This window comes from Xiphophorus hellerii, chromosome 16 (assembly GCF_003331165.1).
Source record: "Xiphophorus hellerii strain 12219 chromosome 16, Xiphophorus_hellerii-4.1, whole genome shotgun sequence".
Taxonomy (NCBI): domain Eukaryota; kingdom Metazoa; phylum Chordata; class Actinopteri; order Cyprinodontiformes; family Poeciliidae; genus Xiphophorus; species Xiphophorus hellerii.
In genome coordinates, this window is record NC_045687.1 from 10776721 (window position 1) to 10797928 (window position 21208).

The window sequence follows — 21208 nt, forward strand, 5'->3', positions numbered from 1 at the left end:
TGGTGCGGTTAAGATTCTAAACATACTTTAGAAGAGAGCCTCGTCATATAAACACAGCATCCCCTGTTGGTTAGTAAGCATATATCTGGTCTCGGTTTTAATGATTATGAGAAAGGATGTCTGGACAGGATCCAGTTTTATCATTCCCACCAACCATCGCAACTACACACTTGGCAGTTTCAGACCATGGCACTCAGCCTCCAGTTGCATGGCAGCAAGCAGCTCCCCATACTGTGAACTTGCCACACCCACTCCCACCCACTCCCCACTCCCCTCTTGTGCACAACTGCATTAGAGAAATGGCTGTTTGTTCATGACCCATAAAACCCAGTTGCGAAATGCGGCTGCAAAAATAAAAGAAATTACTGTAGCTGCTCGGGGAGGGGCCTGTATATATTTTTTGAGGGACTCTCGCGCTAATGTGCGGGTGGGGGGTGGGAGAGTAGGAGGTGAGTGGGCCGGAGAAAAGGAGCAAAGCCAAAGGGCGGTTTATGAACAATTTTGTATTCCGTTCCTTTCCTCCCCATCCCCCATTTTTTTCTTTTTTTTTTTACTTCCCCTCTCCCCTAGTCTGTTTTAACCGTCCCCCACCTTCTCTTCCTCAGCCCCCCTCCACCAGCAGGTTGTTTAATACTTTCCAGATTTCAGCATGCCTTCAGCCTCCTGGAAGAGTTGCAAGTCTGCTGATGGAATTTGGCAGAGAAAGGGTTGCGGGTCCAGACTGGGGCTCCTGACACTGTAAAACCAAAAGAAGCCGAGCGCCTCCCGTTGGTGGCTCCTAGGTGAAAAAAAAAAAAAAAAAACAACAAAAAGAAAACTTTTTTTTTTCTTAGGTAAGCTAAGAACCAAGGGGAAATGACATTTGACAACCTCAGAAACAGGACGAGACTGTATTTGTGCGGGAAAAACAGCTGCAAGGCAAGACTCGAGTTACAATAGGGGTCTGAATGGGGGAGGGAGACGAGTTGAGCCACCTGAACAAATCGGGCGTCTCCGGTGTCTTGTAAAAATGTGTGGGACAACTAGAGTAGTTGTTTTTCACAGCTTCTCTAATCCTGTAAATAAACCTATTTGGAAGCCCTGAATGAAGCCTCACAATTATAAATAAAATATAATGGTTCTAAACTTGATAGAATAAAACAAAAATGTATTTCAAAGAAGTAAGATAACAAAGAAGTTGTAAATGGTTTCATTTAGACATCTAAATGCAAGTCAGGGTTAAACGGACACGCCCATTAGCAAATGAACAATTTTAATAACCACTAGATGGCAGTAAATGACTGAGCTTCAATTAGATCAGCAGCAAAGGAGAATATATAAAGCAGTTAAACGGATTATTAAAAATAAGATTTTCAATATCGAATAAAAAAAAAGCTTTTTTAAGATTTAGTCTTATCACAATTTTTCTTTAATCAGTCTTCTATAGAAAAATCACATACAGTCAGATCAATACCTCCACCGGTTTGTATTGACCATAACCAATCAATTTAAATTGCTTGTTTCACCACAAGTGTAAGAATAATGACTTTTTTCCAGCCCTCTGGCAGGTTAGACTGTGAAATATTGGGACTATGACAAACAGAGTTAAAAGAGACTAAAATACCACAGTTGAGGATGAGAGAATGAATCACCAATTCACAAAATAATAAAGCAGTGTTTCAGGGAGCAGCACTTGAGCTGTTAACAAAACAGTTAACTGAACGGCACTGAACTTCAGCCGAGCTGCCAGAGGCTCGCCTGTCCGTGAAAAAAGCGAAGGATGGTCAAGAAAATCAAAAGTGACAAAACTGTTTGGAGTCCATGATGATGAGCTGGATGCTGGCGAGAGCTGAACGTCATGGTGATCCATCTTCCAATCAGTTGTGTGAGAGGCATTATCCTGTTATGCATGTCCGTCAATTAAGCTTTTTTTTGCCGGTAAATAATTGATCTTTCACCCTGCTCACATTTTAAACGCAACCTATTTTTCCACACACACACTTTATCTTGAATCATCACATCATTTTAAGATTGTACACTTAAAAAATATAGCCCACTAAGGCCTCTATTGCTTCCTTCCTTCCTCTTCTGGGAGAGCCAAAGAATAGAGACAGGAAACGGAGGAGGCACTCAAAGAATTTATGTGTTAAGCTCCAACTTAGTAGCACAGCACATTTATGATGTCCTACAGTGTCCTGGAAAAGTATTTATTCCCCTTGAACTGCTTTATCTAGTTTCAGAGGTGTCCAAAGTGCAGGTTGAGGGGCCATTTCTGGCCTCTACTCAGATTTTGTGCAGCACCCCCCTCAGTTTAAGAATCGTTGAGGTCTGGATGACATTGGTGTGCCCTAATTTCCATTCATCTCATTTTTATTAGACTTGGCTAAATTACCATAGCTCTGGTCAGAAGTGGCCTAATCAAAGTCTAAACCTAATTGAGCAAAAAATATTCACAGCTCATCCTTCAATCTGACTGAGCGTTAGGTATTACGCAAAAAAGGAATGACCAATAATTTAGGTCCCCAAAAGTGCAAAGGTGGTGTAGACATACCCCACACAACCCAGAGTAGTAACTGCATCAAAAGGGGATTGAAGAAAGTATAGACTTTGAGGAGCCTAGGAGACAAGCATAACGTAGTTTTCAGATTTTTAATCCACATCCCAATTACATAGGACTTTTTCACATGAAATTTCCACAAAATACATTGTAGACTGAAGCTGTAAGTCGACACCATGTGAAAAAGTCCAAGGAGTTCAAATACATTAGCAAGGCATATTACCCTAACAATAACAAAATATACAACAGCAAAGTTGCGTGTGGTTCTCTTTTATTGAAAAATATAGGTTAATTTGGGTAATATAGGAAAAAGATCAAAGATACAAAGCACAGACAACAGTAAGGCTTATTAAGAATAAAGAAAACATAGCGACTCATTCAAACAAAACAAGAAAGGCATAATTACATTGTGTAGTGTGTAACTGATAAAAATATCCAGTTATGCAAACTCATCCTGTACCTCCTTTGTCCTGCAAAATTATTGCCCTTAAATGGCCATCCATTTTCAAATCTTTTCATTGTGAAAGTCTAAATTAAGATCATACAGAAAAGACAAGGACTAACATGTTCAACAGGCTCTCCCAAAACTGAGTTTCACAAAATGATTTTTTTTTTGGCCTCAAATATTATAATTTGGCACATCTGTCAGTTTCAGTTAAGGCACAGAAATCAATCTGCGCAAGTCAGCTCAAGTCTCATGGATCTGATGATGCAAGAGGTAGAGACGAGCTGCAATGACTGTGCAACTTACATAAAACCAGCAATCTTCTCCTTAATGCTCTTGCATCTATCTCTGGCTGAGGCTTCTGTTTCATCCGCCCTTCAAACGAACACAGAAAAAGAGAGGGAGCTTTTTTCTACTAAAACAACTACAGATACTAGTAGCGTCTTCTTACTTTTACATGCCAGCAGATTTGAGTTTTAACCATCAAGCTCTCCTCATGTGTAGTGATGGGGTCTGTTGAGTAATGAGGATCAGTTTTTAACTGCTCAGTTGCAGCACTGCAGATGCTCGGATGTAAAAGTGAGACAAACCGGAAGGAAGTGGTTTTCAACCGCTCTTGAGTCAAGTCAAAAAGCCCCCAAAAAAGTAGAAGGAATGCAGCTAGTTTGTGCTGATGGGAATCAGTTTAAAAAGAAAACAATGCGTTCAATGGAAAGAGAGAGAAAAGGACAACCAAGAATGTGGCACGAGCTACTCTTCACCTCCCCGGCTTCCTGTGATAACAAGCTTCTTTGTAGTGAGCCCAATGCATCACTTTAAAGCATCCCCCTGACTGAGCTTTGCTCCGCGTGGCATCCACTAGACTAACAGAGCAGAATTTCGGTTTAGGCTTTGTGGTTCTGCAATAAAGTGGGAGATGGTTGCCCTCGGGCAGCGTCACAGGGACCCTGAGTTACATGAGTGAGAATAAGGGCAAAAAAGTCTGAAAGATATGTAGCTCTGCCATAATATTTTCTGATGAAAGGGGTTTGACGCTGGGGCTCGCACTCCAGTCACAAACACAGCTCTCTTTATTGGGACAGGACACCCACCAGTGGTCCGCTTGTGACAGAGGCCTTCTGTTCGGCTTAGGCTGCATGGTGTCCAACAGCCAGGGAGAAAAAGCACAATGACAAACAGAAGCAAAAAGAAATTGAAAGGCTGAGTTGAGTTCATTTTCTTTACTCTCCTCAACTAGTTTCTTTTCAGCCAGAACTCCCTGTTTATTTCTGGAATGGTATTCGGACAGTGAACTCCCCAATCCATGTCAGTGTTCAAAAGGGTAAGGCGCTCTGGTGAGTAGAGTTGGACACATCCAAAAGGAGTAATCAAACTTTCTTTATAGCCATAAAAAGCTGAAAGTTCCTGGTCCCACAGGAGCCGACTACAGTGTCGTCTTGCTGCTCAGAGTGAAAACCCACACTGCCAAAGGTCTTCCGGAGCTTGGTCATTTTGAGTCTGAACTCTTATACGTGGATCTCATCATCTTCATCCTCCAAGAAAGAGGAGAAGTTGCTCTCCTCCTCAGGTGGTGCACTGAATGTGGCGCTGTCTGTGTCTCCTGTGTAATTCTGGTAGTTTGGCTTTTCATACAAGGCAGCGGAGCCAGAGCTCGACATGGAGCAGCTGTCCAGGTGCAGCAGGTGTTTGGGACGTATCTCAGGAGTGTACTCCGGAGTGTAGGGACCTTCGTCTTCCTGCCTCAGATCATTAGAGTGGGCTGGATGCTCTGCTGCATCTCTTTCTGTCTCCACCTGCTGGACTCTGCCTTGATCCTCCACATCCTTCTTCTCATCATCCTCTTCCTCACAGTGGTTGCTCAGTGCCGGCGAGGCACGGCCCTCGCTGCTTTTGCCTTCCTCGTAGCCAAGATCATCTTCCTCCTTTTGCATCACATCCAAGATGTCGTTCAGCATGGAGGGTCCCAAGTCGACATGGAAGGACATGACCGACTCTGCGTGCTTCATTCCACCTCCGCCGTAATGAACGATACTCTCTGGCAGCTCCGTCAGTTCACCGAAGCTTCTTTCTTGCAGCTCGAGCAAGTTCGCCGCTGCAGCTGCAACTCCACCGTCGGGCTCCCCATGCTGCTTAAATGGACTCGAAGACAAGCTCTTAGATACAAGGTTGTCCCCTCTGTTCTCATCGTTGAGAAAAGGCAGCGACATGGCGTTTTTAACAAAGGTTGGTGAGCCTCCAGGAACCATCAGGGTGTGATCGTTCCTCTGGTCCACTCGCGTCACCGACTGCGAGCGCTTGCTGCTCCTAAAGGTGCGTGCCAAAAGGCCGGGTCTAGGAGAGCGGGGAAAGGATGCCGTCTCTGGGGAGGGTTCCCCGGAGTGTGAGCTTAGGAAGGACGTGTCTCCAAAGGCATCACCACTGCGACCTACGTGCATAGTGTGACGGAAATCACCAAGGGGAGCACTTATCATCTCCCTGGTCAAGTCCATACGTGAGCGACGCTTTGTCTGGGAAGACGTGGCGACTAGCTGCTTTAAGATCGGCATGGTGGTGTGTAGTGAGAGGTAGTCAAGATTTCAATCTTTATTAGCCTGGGAAGGAGTAATGGTGCTTCTTAACTCCAGTCAGCTGGGAAACCTAGAAATAAATAGAAACAAAAAAATTAGAAAAAAAAATTACAAGAAGGGAACAAAAAGATGGTGAACAGCTAGTAGAGAAGGGACTAATCCAATATAAGCTAAAACTCTTCAATTAAAGGTTCATTGTAATCTCAAATACTGCATACAAACAACTGCTAAAAATACACAGATTTTTCAAGTTTAAATATACAGGCAGAGCTGTTTTGTCCTCCATAACCAGAGTCTGCAAATGCAGGGTGAGCTCTATGCTGCTCAGCTTAACCTTTATCTGAGATTTTCATTATGCATTTTGTGTAAATATTGGTTGTGGAAGTTATCTCAAAACTCTAGCAATAATAGTAACTCCAGTGTGACATAAGGAAGCCACAAGAAGTTTATGAAAGAATACGAAAACTAAATGTAATACAGAAAATTGCTTTATCCAAACTGCTATCTGCCATAGATCTTAAAGTCTTTGGAAATTTCAGGAGCCTATGAGGTATGAATATTTACAAGGTAGTAATTAGAGAGACTGCTGATCAATGCTAATAATGCCCAATGTGGAAATGCCTAAAAGCAGCTTTGAAATTCATCAGATGTTTTGTCTACAATAAGAAGCTAATACTTTTTGTGGGCCTTCTTTCAGAATATCAAATACCACAAACTTAGTGACCATTCACAGCAGAAAGATAGCAGATGGATATTCTATCTGGAAATACCGACTTTTCAAACAATTTCACCAACAAATATATGCTAAAAAAATGTTGTGTTGATGATAGCAGATTTTTTTTTATTGACTTATCTTCTAAAGATAAGTCTCCCCATGTCATGTTGATATGAAAGGATAATTTGTTATGGGACTTGTCCCATAATCTTACATTTTTGAAAGATTTATACAACTGAAATCATTAGAATTACATGCTGATGATGCCTGATTTTTTTTTCTTCATTTGCTTACAACAGAAGGACAAAAAACACCAAGTGTTCAAATAAAAGTTCTCTGGATTAGAAGTTAAAGTCATGAGCAAATATCTGTGTCTGTGAACTACAGAGAAATAAACGTTCAGATTCAGCCATTTTCTCCGACAAAAAAAGACTCAAGTAATTGCAAGAATTGGAGCTAACAAACAACTCAGTAATAAAAAGCAGGGCTTCCCGCTCATCCCTGAGAAATGGCTACTAAAATGCAGTAAAGAGATGGTGAGAGCACCACAGGATTCTATGTGAGAACAGTATTACAAGTGAGAGCAAAGCACCAACCACAGACCTTGTGGAATTAGAAAAGGATAGTTGAGGGCTGCTGGGAATAACCCGTTAGCAAGCTGAGCCTTGACTGCCTTCACACACACAATCACACCCCAACACACACACACACACCCACACACATTAAATAACCTTATAATTAGTAAATAAGAGCCAATTACGGCTGTGGCCTGAAGTTGACATTCACTCATTGTGGTCATTAATGTCATCGTAAAACTGAGCTTTAATGTATGACTTTCTTCCTCTAACTCAGCAATTAAACATCAAGCTGAACAAGTCACCGCTTATTTATAATGGCTGTAGTAATATTAATATGCTAAGAATTACACACATAGGCCAAAAAAGGTAAATAAGATCACAGAGAATATAAAAGTAAAGCTGTCATGTACCATATAAAGTGCAGAAAGTCGCATCTCAGCCTTCAATCTTCTTAAATAATAATAATAAAAAAACAAGTTAATTAATATGCATTGTACAGCTTTGTGTTGGGGAGAATTGATCATTGGTGAATATGATCTGCCGTATTAGGTGCTGATCTCAAGCTGAGACAATGGTTTTTGATCATTAGGTAAAGTTGTAGTTTCACAGAGGCATGTCTGTTAAAGAAAAGACAACATTTCACCAGAGCAACACGACAGAAATTAAAATAGACTGTGTTTGCGTCACAGTCTGGGATTTGTTTCCACAAAATAAATTCGTAGTCACCAATAAGTAGATTTTATAATAAAAAATTAAAAAAAAAATCAGTTTTCACTACAGCCTCATTTCATCAAAACATTACTAAAATTTACAAATCCCTGTGTATGGCAAAGGTGCAAAACATATTCTTCATAATTGTGTATCAGATGTTTACATTAATGATTAACATTTACAAAAAAAAATACAACCAAAATAGTTAGTATAATGAATTTGAATTTCAGCAAAACATTCAACATGAATGCTCACTTTAGAATGCCTTGCAGAAGTATTGATACAGCCTGTACCACTACATCAGCAAACATCAATGTACTTTATAAGGGTCCAACACACAGTGGATACAAAACAATATTTTTCTTTAACTTCACAAACAAGCACTACTTTGCATTGGTAATCACGTACAATCTCAATAAAATACCCTGGCATTTGTGACTGCAGCCTGAAAAACAAAGTAGAAAGAGTTCAAGGGACATTAATACTTTTGCAAGGCTTTGTATATAGGAGAAATTTGACTTTCTCCAGCACTTTATTATTATGGGGAATATGGTGACTTAAGATCAAAAGACATGACCTACAATATTTCATACCGATCCTCTTCTTAAACAAACGTGTGTAAACCCTTGGAGGCTTGAGTGCCAGCTTATGGAAAGTGTTTCTGCATTATTAAAAGCTCCGACTGAGGAAACCTCACCACAGGCAGCCAGCCAGACACGCTTACTTCCTCCTCCTCCTTCTCCACCTCTCCAGGTGGTGCAACAGAGGACAGAGGCAGGGTTTTTCATTAACTATCCAACTCAATATAAAATAATACAAACAGCGTAATGTCAAGGTGGTCTACGGAAAATACTCGCGTTTGATCTTGTAGACACCTATAAATAACACAGGAATGTCTATAATCTGGGTGGGAAATCTAGAGGAAATGCTTACCTTGTTGTACTGACAGCACATTGTTTTGGTCTTTATGTTGTCACACTAAAACCAAAAAAAAAGGCATCGGCATAGATTCTGGTTTTTAATAAGCTTTCAAAAAAAGATCAAAGGCAAGTTTAGCTTCTGTTAGTGCAAAAAAAAAAAAAAAAAAACGGTAACGTGGTGGCAGGCTTTTTAGTTCAATGACCTCTTTCTTTTGCCCCCGCCCACTTCGTTGCTACTAGCTGAGCCTCTTCTTCTCTTCCTGTTAAGGCAGACACCTGCTTTGGTTCCCATAGAAACAATCTGCTGAAAGTAAGCAAGCAGCACCATTTCCTGTCGGAGGTTGCAGACAGCTTCAGGCCTCATCCTCAAGAAAGCACACAGAACATGCTTTGTCTTTGTGTTATTATTCATTACCCTGCATACATGTTGTTGTTGCTGTTGTTTGGCCCGTGTGGAATTAATTAAAATGACAGAATCAAAGATTTTTGACTGAACTCGGATGATGATATAAAAACTTTTCCCCAAACCATAAAAGCAACACCAGCAAAACACAAACAATCATTTATTTTCCAGAGATGTGTTTATTATTGAATCAGCCTGCCCTGCTCTTGTTATGGGGAAATAATGAAAGGGATATTTTTCACACCCAGCAACAAAAGCTGCTCCTTTTTGGGCGAGTTTCTCTTGGGTGGCATAAAAGGGGAAAAACAAAAAGCTGATCAAATGAGCGGGTACAAGGGAAAAGCTTGCCTCCCACTCTTCCATCTCAGCCGCAGGCCAAGATCAAGCTGAAAAGCTCAATGGAGCCTGTTTCAGGAACATCCTGGTGAAAAAAAAAAAAGGGTAACATACCACCACACAGGCTGTTTATCGTCGGCTCACTCTAAACCCTTTCCAGAAGCTCTGCAGCCCCACACTGTCAGAGCTGCTCCCTGTAGCTATAAGATGAATTTGACAGCACTGGCTGGTTTTGAAGAAGAATGGGCATCCACAACTAAGTGTGTGAATGCAAAGGGAAAAAATTAAAAAAACAAAAAAAACCCACTTAGGCCTGAGAAGGCAGCCATAAGCGTGGGAACCTCTGGGTAATAGCCTTGGGAGTTAAAGAGGGGGTTTGACTTTATAAACAGACTTATGGTCCAACTCCAGAATAACCCACTGGAGACCCAGAACGCAGGGGGGGGGGGATAGGAAAACAAATGGAAGACCGACTGAGGCACATCTGCATTTTTTCGTTTTTGACAGTGACGATTCTCAGAAACAAACACGGTCTTACCCAAAAAAGCAGAATCTCGAGTCTCTCTGAATGATAAGTACAGATTATGAGGTTGACTGAACTGCCTTGATGTGGATGTGGTGTATTTCAGCTGCTGAGTGAAAAGGCAGCAGTGCAAGCATGCATGGAAACCGTGATAAACACGAGCGCACTGGGAATGACTCCAAAAGTGCCGCCAGTGTCGCTCCAGCACTCTTTTCACATCTATTTGCAAAAATGCTATATTTTTAGTCTGCTTCCCAAAGATGTATCTATGCCACTGGAATGTAACATTAGCTCTAGTTATGCATCATGCATCTAAATTACCTTCAGTTGTTTTGGAAACTTTGGGCGAACCAAGGTTTAAAAAAAAGTTAGTTTTAAAAAACACAAAAATCCTAATAATTAGAGAAACTTTAGATACAGAGAGAACAGAGTAAAGCTCTGGTATTCCTCCATTATCTTGCAGATTGTTGTTAAAGGAAGGGTTAATGTGTATTTTTCATGCATATAGAGATTTTTTATAGCACAATCAAGTAACTGTTATATTCAGTTGTTATGAATTTGCTGTATATATCAATACCTTAAGAAAAATTTGATTTCTTGGTCTACGCCTTGAATTTGGCCTCTGCCTCTTTAAATAGTTTCTACTCTTTCCAATTTTCACCACATCATCACAAAATGACTGTCCCTCAAGACATTTGTAATCGTTTTTAGGCACGTTGGAAATGATAAAACAAAATTCCATACTTCAAAACTGCATAGGAATGTTGAGTTTATATTATACGAGTCTCCTTCCAGCTCATGCTTACTCTGATACAGACCCAATATAAATTGAAATTACAAAGCAAGTGAATATTGAGTTAATTAATATGCATTCCTTTACTTCAGATGAATGACCTCACTAGCACCTTCACCCTGAAATGTAAACCCGCATAAATCTGAGACAATTAAACACTATAGAATGTCTATTTATCAAATGAAGTCAACAGTGACGTAAGCCATTAGTCGAAAATTACCCCAATAATAATAATATGCATCCATTATGTTTTTATAGCATTAAAAAAGTGCATCAAAAGACCAGGAGTTTAAAGGCATGGTAAAAAGAAAACTGCAGATCAAGAGAACAGGAAAGTATTGACTGCCAGGATAATTTGTGTTTCAGACGTTCACAACTTTTCACTTCTTGTCAATACTCTAAGCCATACCGTTCAATACGGATGCACAAGAGATCCCTCCTCGATGAACACTTTAACGTGACTTATGGTCTATTTCCAGAATGAGGTATTGATGCCTTCTTTGTCCACTCTTTTTCATACTGTGCATATTTTTTATTCCTGTTTGGGAGAAGAGGACTGCTGCATTCATGCATCATTTAAAATCACTGACCTGAATATAGAACAGCATAACCTGAGGCTCAAAGACATGGAGGGAGGGGGTTGCCCTGTGTGAAGACTGGTGATTGTCATTGAGGCTGCATACTGGCATACATCTTATTTTTCAGTGAACACTAAAATGTAATCCTTGTAAGAGCTTCACCGATGCAACTGAAAGGCCAGAGAAGATAAGAACCAGTAATTAAGCAGACAAATTGCTTCTGGTAGATTCCATCTTCCTGCAACTCAGTTAGGAGACCTGATTGTCTCATTTAGGAGGGAGCAATCACAGGGCAAACAGTGGAAATCACATTATCTCTCAATCACGCAAAATGGGAACAACAGACATCAAGCAGATGCCCGTAGAAATAAAAAACCCAACACAAAACAAGGTGGACTGTTGAGAATTGACAAATCAAGCCTTCATTTTTACATGAAAGCCTGGCAAATACTTAGGAATTACCTAAATGGACCACTTGAGGATTTGAAAGAAGAATGGCATTGGCAAAAACTCTCACCTCTTTCTGAATAGTTTTTTCTACTGTCAGTTCTGAAATTGTTTGCCCATGGAGACGACCAGACAAGTCTCTATATGAGTAGATGCCTGCCTCAGGAGCTATTTTTATTTTATATTTAGTTGATTTAACAGAAAAAACCTTTAGCTCATAAACTTAAAAATCTGGTACACATGGGCACAAGTGTTTTTGTAATTATACAATGTTCATTATGACCGTTAAAGCGTGTAGTCTCAGGGCATGATATACCCTGGCAAATCCGTAAGCAAGGAATGCTGAACGTAAAAACTGTTACTAGTTTTGTACTTGGAAGTCCAGTTCTGTTTAAATTTTAAGGTTCTCGATACAAGAACACAATACATCACTCAGAAAATTTCATCATCGACTAAATCAATAATGAAATGAATGACAAGCAGAAAGATGAAATCAGGAAATGCTGCAGTTGCAGGTAGCTTGTCTGACAGAATAAATAAACAAAAGCAGAACAACAGCGTCGAGCCATCTGCAGCCCTGCACTGGCTGACATTGGCCCAGGGCAGACTACCATAAGCAGACTGCAAGTTCATCAATACTGCAGAGAATCAGACAGACCTGCAAACTCACAGTCGCCTCTTTTGTCGACTTTCCATCTCAGACCTCAACACCAAGGATGGTCGCTAGACTGTGAACAAACCAAGCTACAAACAGAAAACCCACAAGAGCAAACGTGGGCAAAACGTGCAAGCCACACACACACAGAAGATGTCTGCACTTTACAAACACACTTCCTCGAGAAACATTCTCCTACAGTGATGGGAGGAAATACTTTCTACCTCTTGGAAAAATAAAACCTTATGAAATCAAATACGTGTATTTTCGTTCTCTGCTCACACCTAGGAAGCTGAAGCGAGGCAGCGTTTTATGCTAATGTAGTGCCACACTCAGCAGTGCGTTCTGCTCTGTAAGGATGAAAGAACAGAAGAGTTTTAGAGCTTTCTGCTACCTAAAGTGCCTGTGGGTAATTGAACTTACATTCATGTTTGGAATTTCCAAATCTGTCTGTCCTGAGGTTAGTGAATAGAATATTTGATGTCAGCAGTAGGTAAGAAGATCTTGTGATATTAGAATTTTACAATATTTCTCAAAGTAGCATCTCACTGGGCACTGTTCAGATGCAGTCAGCATGTTTAAGCTATTATGAGCCACTGCTATGAAAGCAAGGGCTTTTAGTTCTGCAGTTACCGTACATGTTTGAGTCTTGTTTTGAAGTAAGAAAGGAAGTGCCCTGTTGGCAGCCAAGACTTGCCAACAACTGTGGGATAGAAACAAAAAAGAAATCACTGAATGTACATCCATTAACTTTTTCATCCTTTGTGTGGCTCCTTAAAGGTACTTTGACAGAGAACAAAAGACAATTTGTAAGAACTGTGAGAATACAATTGGCTAACCAGTCACGAAAGTTAGAATCTGCATCTGAGCATCTAATTCAAGCCTTTAAAGTCTAGACTGCATTTGCTCATCTGTATTACTAGGTTCTGGACAGGATCAGAATTCACAAAACACAGTTTGAGATTCACGAATTGATTCTTTTAATTGTGAAAAAAAAAGAAAAAAAAATTGTCAGTGCTTTTATTGACACTTGAGAGTGATAATGAAATTATAATAGACATTTTAGCCAAACTTAGGAAGGATTATCCTGTATTGATTATAGGTTATTTGAAACAGTTAGTAATGTAAACAAGATTTACATATAGTGACAATTTCATTCTGTCCCATACATACTTTGGCTTGGAAGAGGATATATGGGATTCCAATAGTCCAACCTGTAAACATGTCACAACAAAACTGTTCAATTATCAACCAAAAGTGTAAATATCCATATGTAGAATTTATATCACCATGGTCAGACTTGGTAATAGAAGAATTATGTTTTAGTGATTTGATTTTCATCAGTAGCCTAGACTTGTCCTGGAACCTGAGTATATCATTATAATCCTAGCAGTCAGCTCTGACTAGACAAAAACAACTACCACTCAGACATTTAAACATTACATTGATGGTCAGCAGTGCAGGACACTCACTACATCAAATAAACATTTTTTTTTTATATAAGTTTTATAGTTCCCATCAGCTGATTGTTGCACCACACAACCAGCTCAGACAGGAAGAGAAATGGACAGCAACAGCACTCTATCAAAAAGGCTCCAACAGTCAATAAACTGTTTTCTGCTAGCAAACAGGCCTGAAGTAAGTCAGTTAAATGTGTATCAACTGACCTCTAAGACCCGAAAGGAGATGACTTGTCTCTGTGCCATTTGTAGCCAACAAAGCCTCAAGACATGACACTCAGAATCTCTCTCTGCCTCCTACTTTCTCTCTCGCATCTGTGAAGAAACTGACAACGTTCTCCACTACAGATAATATCTGACAGCAGAAGAGTATTCTGTATTCCAGTTTGTCACATTCAAAAACGAAATGCACTCTGCATGTTAAACCAGACTGATGGGCATCACCTTTACGGCCTTACAATGGCTTTGTACTCACAAACAATGCTTTACATTCCAGCACTGCCATTATCTCTGATCAGTATTCAGTGTCAGGGCCGGGTTACTGAAATTACAGCCATCATTGCTAAACCTTTGGATCATCTGTGAAATTGGCATGGCTGAAAATGAATAGCAGTTTTTGAGAGTGGAAATTATTGGCACTACTATGTAGCATTTAGTGTCTCAATATACCGGTAATAAGAGGGACTGAGCACTTCACAATGGAAGAATCAATAAAAAAAAGCACACTAGACAAAAAATTAAAGTTATTTAGACCGTTTTAAATACTGGGAAACATCATAAACCTCCCAAGATCTGTGAGGTCAAGAACCGCAATGAGGTCATCTATCTACTTTTATACATAAACACACTCAGGTACTCAAACAGGTGACTAAAATGTGCAGGGAATGATTAGAATATTACCAATTAACACTGGGGCACAGATGTCAGCCTCCTGTAAGAATTACATAAACACAAACGCCCACATTTTATGCGTAGAAAATGTTGGTGGGTAATGTCGACAGGAAGGGCAGGGAGAAAATGAATCTGCAAACCCTCCCGTCTCTCCGGAAATCAGCCTGCCCTTCCTGACCGTTCCCAGTGTAAACAAGGATTTGCTCCATTATTGTGCATTACAGACGGACTGACCAAACAAACACAGCCCATATCTCCATCAACACTCAATTTTAATAAGCTGCAAGGATGAGAGACTGATGCTCAAACAATGTGCCTCAAACAGCACTCAATGCAATGAATGGAGCTCCTTGGTTTGATTTCATCAGCCAGGTTCTCTCTATCGCAGAAAGCTGCGTCACTCCACCTGATGACAGATTTCAGTTTTGGCTTCTAGGCGTTTGTAAAGCGCTTCTGAAGAAAAATGAGGTTCTGCTCTACAATACCCAGGAAGAAAGCTAAGCTTGTTGGTGAAAAATGTGCAGATAAATCATGGGACTCAGAAAATTTTAACATGAATAAATTGCATTATTAAAAAGTCAGAAAAGCAAAGACTGATAGAAGTCAAGAAAGCAGCTCCAAATAAAAAAACACACACAAAAGAAAGCTATATAATAGATAACGCACAAACTGTCGTGAAACGATTAGCCATACAGAACAGTTACATATAAACTAAAATATGTAAGATTACGATCACTCAATGATTTATGCACAAATCTGCTCCCATGGAAGGATGTTTGGGACCAAACAGCAAGTTGCACTGACATTTACATAAATCATAGACAGGGTCAAATGACCAACACAACTGAATTTGACTGCACTTATTTTATGATCATTATGAAAGTAAAAACAAAAACTTATAAACAGTCACAGTATCATGCCTTTTCAACCACAGTTTGGTTCAAATCCAAATCTATTCATCAAAAAGAACATTTTATTCAATGTTCCGGTAATGAGTGGATAAAACTGACTCGGTGAAGCACCGTATTCCCAAGCAGACATTTTTCTCCCATTTTTGTAGCACTGAAGGGGGGAAAAAAAGCAGCAATCAAAATATTTGTGACTTTCTATTTGAACTTTGGAACAGATTATTCTCATTCTTCAAAATGATGCCGACAGATCTTAACTTTACCAAAACATAGCGCCAATGCTTCACATATCCATTGACGACTGCTCAAATAGAAGTCATTTTGCAGCTAGAAAGAAACAAATTGCCTGCTTTCACCATGCGCTTCCATCTAGCTGCTGTATTTAGTGTTCACAGCAGAAAAATCTCTTTTAGTTTTCCCCACGCTGAGGTACAATTTAGTGTCTCGGTATTTTTTGGTATTATGCCATTTCCAGTGGCTGAAAAATGCGTTTTTTTGTTGTTTTTTTTTTTAAACAAAAAGTCAGTACGGAACACTGAATTGGTCTAGATCCTCAAATAACTAATTAGTGAGTGAACCCATGTTAAGAATTTGCCAGTTTCTTTTGTGGGAGAAATTGTTTTAAATGTAATAACTGAATATAACATGCTTTTTTCAGGTGAGGTTTTAATAAAATTAATATATGTAGTCATTTAAAATCTCACATGCAGGAGTTTATCCAATTTCAAAAAAGTCAAAGAGTATATTAATCTGAATTACATTTGACAAACCTTTGAAAACCATTGATTTGTTTCTATTGGGAAGTTATTTACACAGAATCTAAAGATTATTTGCATATGAAATTGTAGTCGGAGGCGGCGGCCACCATGATCTGTCCTGCGTGAAACAAACCGACAATTAAACAAATCTCTGGTTAGAGGGAACCCCGATTCAAACACACTAATCAACCCCTTTAACCCAATGTGAGAATCAACCTTATTTAATTTATTCTCTAATTTTGAAAAGATTTATAAACACCAAACAAAGACTTCGAATCTCCTGCCCTTTTTTAACAAGTTCATCCAGTAGCTAAACTGGAACCCAATCTCTAACCCTAATATTTCTATTGAATAAAATATAACTAAAACCGATAACTCAAAGTACAATTACCATTCTCACCCAGGAGTGTTTCAAGCCATTCTTATTCTTCCATTTATAGTTCGTTCATATAAAACTGGCCTTAAAGCTTCCTGCTTGCTCTACAGATCCTGCCTCGGGCATCGGCTCCAAGATAAGTGAAGAAGCTGGTTACTACCAACAATTTTTGTTACCACATCAAAAAACAAAAGTGTTCAGTACTGAAGAAATTTGAAGAGTCACCATCTGTCATGTTGCCCACTAAACACAAGTTAAAATATGTCCTCTGTAAAATTAACCAGAAAACTTAAAAAACTAAAATAAAATAAATAAATAATATAAGAGCTGCATGCAGGGTTTCCTTCAGTTTATTATAAACATGGCAGGCCACCAGGTTTTACTTGTGTCCCCTCCAGGCCAAGTATTGCTTATTTATTTAATTTGTTCTTAAATGGTTGCATTTTTTAAGTCTTTTTAGTTGGTGTTCAGGTATTAAACTTCCAATCTTCCAATAAAACATTATCATCAAGGGATATTTTAAAATTTTCTGTCAACTTTAAACATTTTTTAACTCAAAATCATGGCGAGCCATTTGATGAATGACTGCCAGTGCTCCACAACCACCTGGCTTAGCAAGTTTTCTGGGGGAAAACCTTGTGCGTGTTATATCTTAATTGGCATATTACACACTACCAAGACTTTTTTGGAATTAATTCATTGAGTAACATGAAGTCCAAGCCGAAGTCACATCAAGTAACAAGGCAATGATGAATGCTTCTTCTTCAGAGAAGAAACATTTCCTGCAGCTACCAAACTTGAGCATAATGGGTCAGGCTGGATCAGCCCAGAAAAACAATGCAGCCAAACAAAAGATACAGGAACGAACAAAACAAAACAAAAAAATATCAGGCAGAGCACAAATAGGGTACTTCAAAACAAACGTAATGTTTAGATGATGACATTATTGTGAAAAGGAACAGGATGTCTTAGATCACAAAACAATCTAGCTGAGAGAATTAAAATTGTATTTCTACAATGCTTTAATGTTCTGTGCATAATTTGAAGAGGACTGTTAAATACAAAAACAGCATGTGAGGTATTTCAAGATTTGCCACAAACAAAGCTACGCTAGTCTGTATAATAATTCCCCCAAAATCTGAACCCCCATCCACCAGTCCAAGATTTGAAAAAAAGGGAAAAAAACACAGTTTACATTGGTATTTCCTGGAATGTGAAAGGGCCAAACAGGACACACAGCCTAAAATGAGCACACAAACTGCAAACATGTTCAAACATTGGTGCCATTCTGAAAGTGACCACAAAGTAACTCAGGTTAACTCAACTGCTACCACAGCAGCATTTTTGTAATGCAGACAAGGTGCAGGTTAAACCAGTAAATGGCACAACTTTGCTCATGTTTGTAAATTACAGTAGGGCTGTTTTTCCTGAGAAATGAGACAGCAGAAGATCGTGTGAGCTGTGCTGCAGCCAAAAAATCCTGAGTGGTTATTAACACCGTGACCAACATTACAAGAAGCAAACTACCTTTACTCTCTGCCATCATGTACCCTGTTTGCAATCAAAGGTTTTCTAAATTATAAAACAGAGTAATAGAGAGCAGAATCTGAGTAAGCTGGCCAAAACCAGTTCTAAAGGAACTTCTGAGAAGAGCAAATAGGCCAAATATGACACATTAGTCTCAGAGATGGTGCCTGCTTGTTTGCCTAGGTCCATCACACAGACTGACACAATGTGACATCTCAGAAAGCCCCCAGCTTGTTCTGGTTTAAGCTGATCGAATGCCACATTTAGAGCTGCAAAAACAAAGATGAACTACCTAATTTGTCACACAAACAAAAGACAACCGTTAACCTCATCTCCTCGAACAAGTGAGGTCTTGTTGGGATGGTAATAAAGGAGCAACGGCATACAAACCTGAGCCAGGTCTTTTTACACCCCTATTCAATGAGCTCATCATTTAGCACTTTTGCCAAAGATACTCTTCAGGAATGCCAAGTATATATATATTCAAAATTTTAGGTCATCCTATCTCGGTAGCTTTTAGTTTTTGCAATAAAACAGCACAAAAAAAAAAGTGATTCAAGTTATGGACCAAAGTGTAACATATTGCTTTCTCCATTCCTCACAAAGTGCTGTGCACTGCTGGCCTGCTGGCTGAAAATACACCACCTGACTCTTTCTTTGCTTACAAAAACGAAAGAGTGGCATGAGGCACCAGTCATCATTTTATCACATCAACATCTTGTACTTTTACAGCTTGTTGATGCTCCATTGTAAACATTTTTGTTCTGTTGTTTGTTAGGTTTTTTTTTGTCAGGATGTGGGACAGAGTTGGTTCAAAATGGTGACAAATATCTATCATGTGACTCCAACAGCTAGGTACTACCAGCAGAAGGTCACCTGTGCTAATTTGCGCTTGATCAGGAGTTGTGATCTGGAATTCTTTATAAAGAATCAACTGGCCCATGAGAACATTAAACTATAACCTGACAAAAATGGTTTGCCAACAGTTATGAAATGGAAGAAAGAACGGACAAAATGGACGTGCATAGGCAAAGGCACCTCTGAGTCTGTAAGAGCAGTTTGTCATGTAAGCAGCTGATTGTGGGCTGTTCTGAGCAGATAGCTTGACTATTTAACCAGCTAATAGACTATTGTTTTTGTGCTACTCTGTAAATTGCAGAAAATCAAGCTATTTTCTGCACAAAAAGCCCAGAGAAGTTAAAAAAATACTAAATTTAGCAAACTTTTATCAATTTTCATCTATTGTTTGAATACTATACTGCTTAGTATTCTTACTCAAGATTATCATACAGTGAGAATCCCAATAATGACAACTCATCAGGCTCAGGGATGAAAGGAACACAGCAAGAAGATGCAAAATATGGCTTATTTGCCACCATCAGTCAGTTAGTTAGTTTCTCCACTTCCTAAAGTTTGCACAAGTGTTTCAGAGCTCACGTTTTTGCAGAAAGTCCGATTGTTACGAAACAGGTTTTGGTTTTATTCCTCCTTTTCTTAACACGTTTCTAGACATATGCAATAAACAATAAATATAAAAAAAGTAATACATAAATAAATAAAAAACTGCTTAAGATGGTTAAATATTCATTGTCGAATAAAAATATTCGATTATGCTTCCTCCACAAGAATTTATGGACAAAATAAAAACAATAAATAAGTGACCTCTGTACGTCTTGGAGCACACTTGGGCTAGCTACTGTGAAAGGCTCGATCATATTACAATAAAGCGCTGCTGATTCTGGGTGGGTCAGAGGCAGAACAATAACAGCTGACCGTCAGCAGCCGCTCTCAGCTGGAGCACTGAAAAGGACATGTTTATCTGCACATATTGCAAAGGTGTACTTCACCTTTTGAGTGCTTAGGTGCCAGTGTTTTTGTTAAGAAAAAAGATAACAAATGCATGTAGACTTACCGAGCATCCCATTCATAAAACAGCTGGTGCTCCGCTCCTAGGCCCCCAGCAGATCTAGAATAATGTGGCGATGCGTTCATCCAACTGAATGAGACGTGAGGCGCTCAGACGTGCCCTTTGTACTCCAAGCAGCGCTTTTAGAAAGCAGAGTTCGGTCTTTATGATATTAGGTCAATTCTACAGCAGCTGTCCCCGCATCCTCACAAACGATGCTTCTGCTCTGAGGCTCAGGAACTCACTACAATGCCTCCTGCTGTAGCGTGAGTGCGTGAACACGCCCTCTCTTTTCCGCGTCTCCTTAAAGACGCAGGATGCCGGCGGCTGGCGGCCGCTCTGACTGGCTGTAATCAGCTAGGGACGCACGCTGAGTCATGAAATTACACTCAACTAATCGAACAAGAGGGGGAAAATAACTCCTGTAGTAAAAAAAAAAAAAAAAAATGCTGATAAAATAGCTGCTTAATGCTTAAAGACTGGTATTTTGCTTTAACTATCCATAAACATCTGCACGTATTAAGTTTAACTTGTTTCCCCCTCTTACCAATGTATACTTACTTACTTGCCAACATTAAATTACAGAGAGACAAATACATATAATTTTGTTAGACTTATATGTTTTATACAGTAGACTTTTTTTGATGATGTTTTAAAGACATCCTTCACATCCTTCGCAAAGATGTTTTTATTTATACTTTTTCATGTGAAAGAAATAGTGCAAATTTTTCAGGAAGGGCTTGCATTCTTGGCTGAGTGAAACATTCATTTGATCTTGTGTACTTCAGCTTGATAAGCAGTCCCCAGTCAGTGGCCACCCAGTGGCGTTGTTTACAATGCAAATTAGCAGGAAATACATTCCAGGCTCTGCATACGCACCCTAAAATCAGGAGAAAGGAATGTGTGAATGGCTCACAGAGGGCAAATGTCACTCTACCTAGACAGAATCTACACTTTAGTCTGCCACAGATATTTCCCAGTCATGTAGCTATCAGCTCATGGAGTTCTTCAAACTGCAGTCGGTTTCGCCTTCGGCTTTTTCCCAGAACAGTCTGTCCCGCCAACTGGTGGGAGAATATGTGATCTTCATGTTAAGAATTTGAGTGCAGTGGCCTTCCATTTAGGCTGTGATATTTTGACACAATGACGCCTGAATGCATCAGCTCAACTGCTCT

The 21208-nt window shown here is 39.5% G+C and overlaps 1 protein-coding gene across 1 annotated transcript; it reads right to left on the reverse strand.

Annotated features, from left to right (window-relative positions):
* Positions 1-1390: 1390 nt before the first annotated feature.
* On the reverse strand, positions 1391-20298 carry cdc42ep4a (CDC42 effector protein (Rho GTPase binding) 4a). Its single transcript, XM_032588192.1, has 2 exons — positions 20040-20298; positions 1391-5618 (listed from the first exon to the last, which is right to left on the reverse strand). The coding sequence occupies exon 2, from the start codon at positions 5525-5527 to the stop codon at positions 4487-4489; it is 1041 nt and encodes a 346-aa protein (XP_032444083.1). The 5' UTR covers positions 5528-5618; positions 20040-20298; the 3' UTR covers positions 1391-4486.
* Positions 20299-21208: the final 910 nt, after the last annotated feature.

Coding starts and splice junctions, on each gene's coding strand:
- cdc42ep4a (XM_032588192.1), bottom strand. CDS start 5,527: ATGCCGATCTTAAAGCAGCTAGTCGCCACGTCTTCCCAGACAAAGCGT.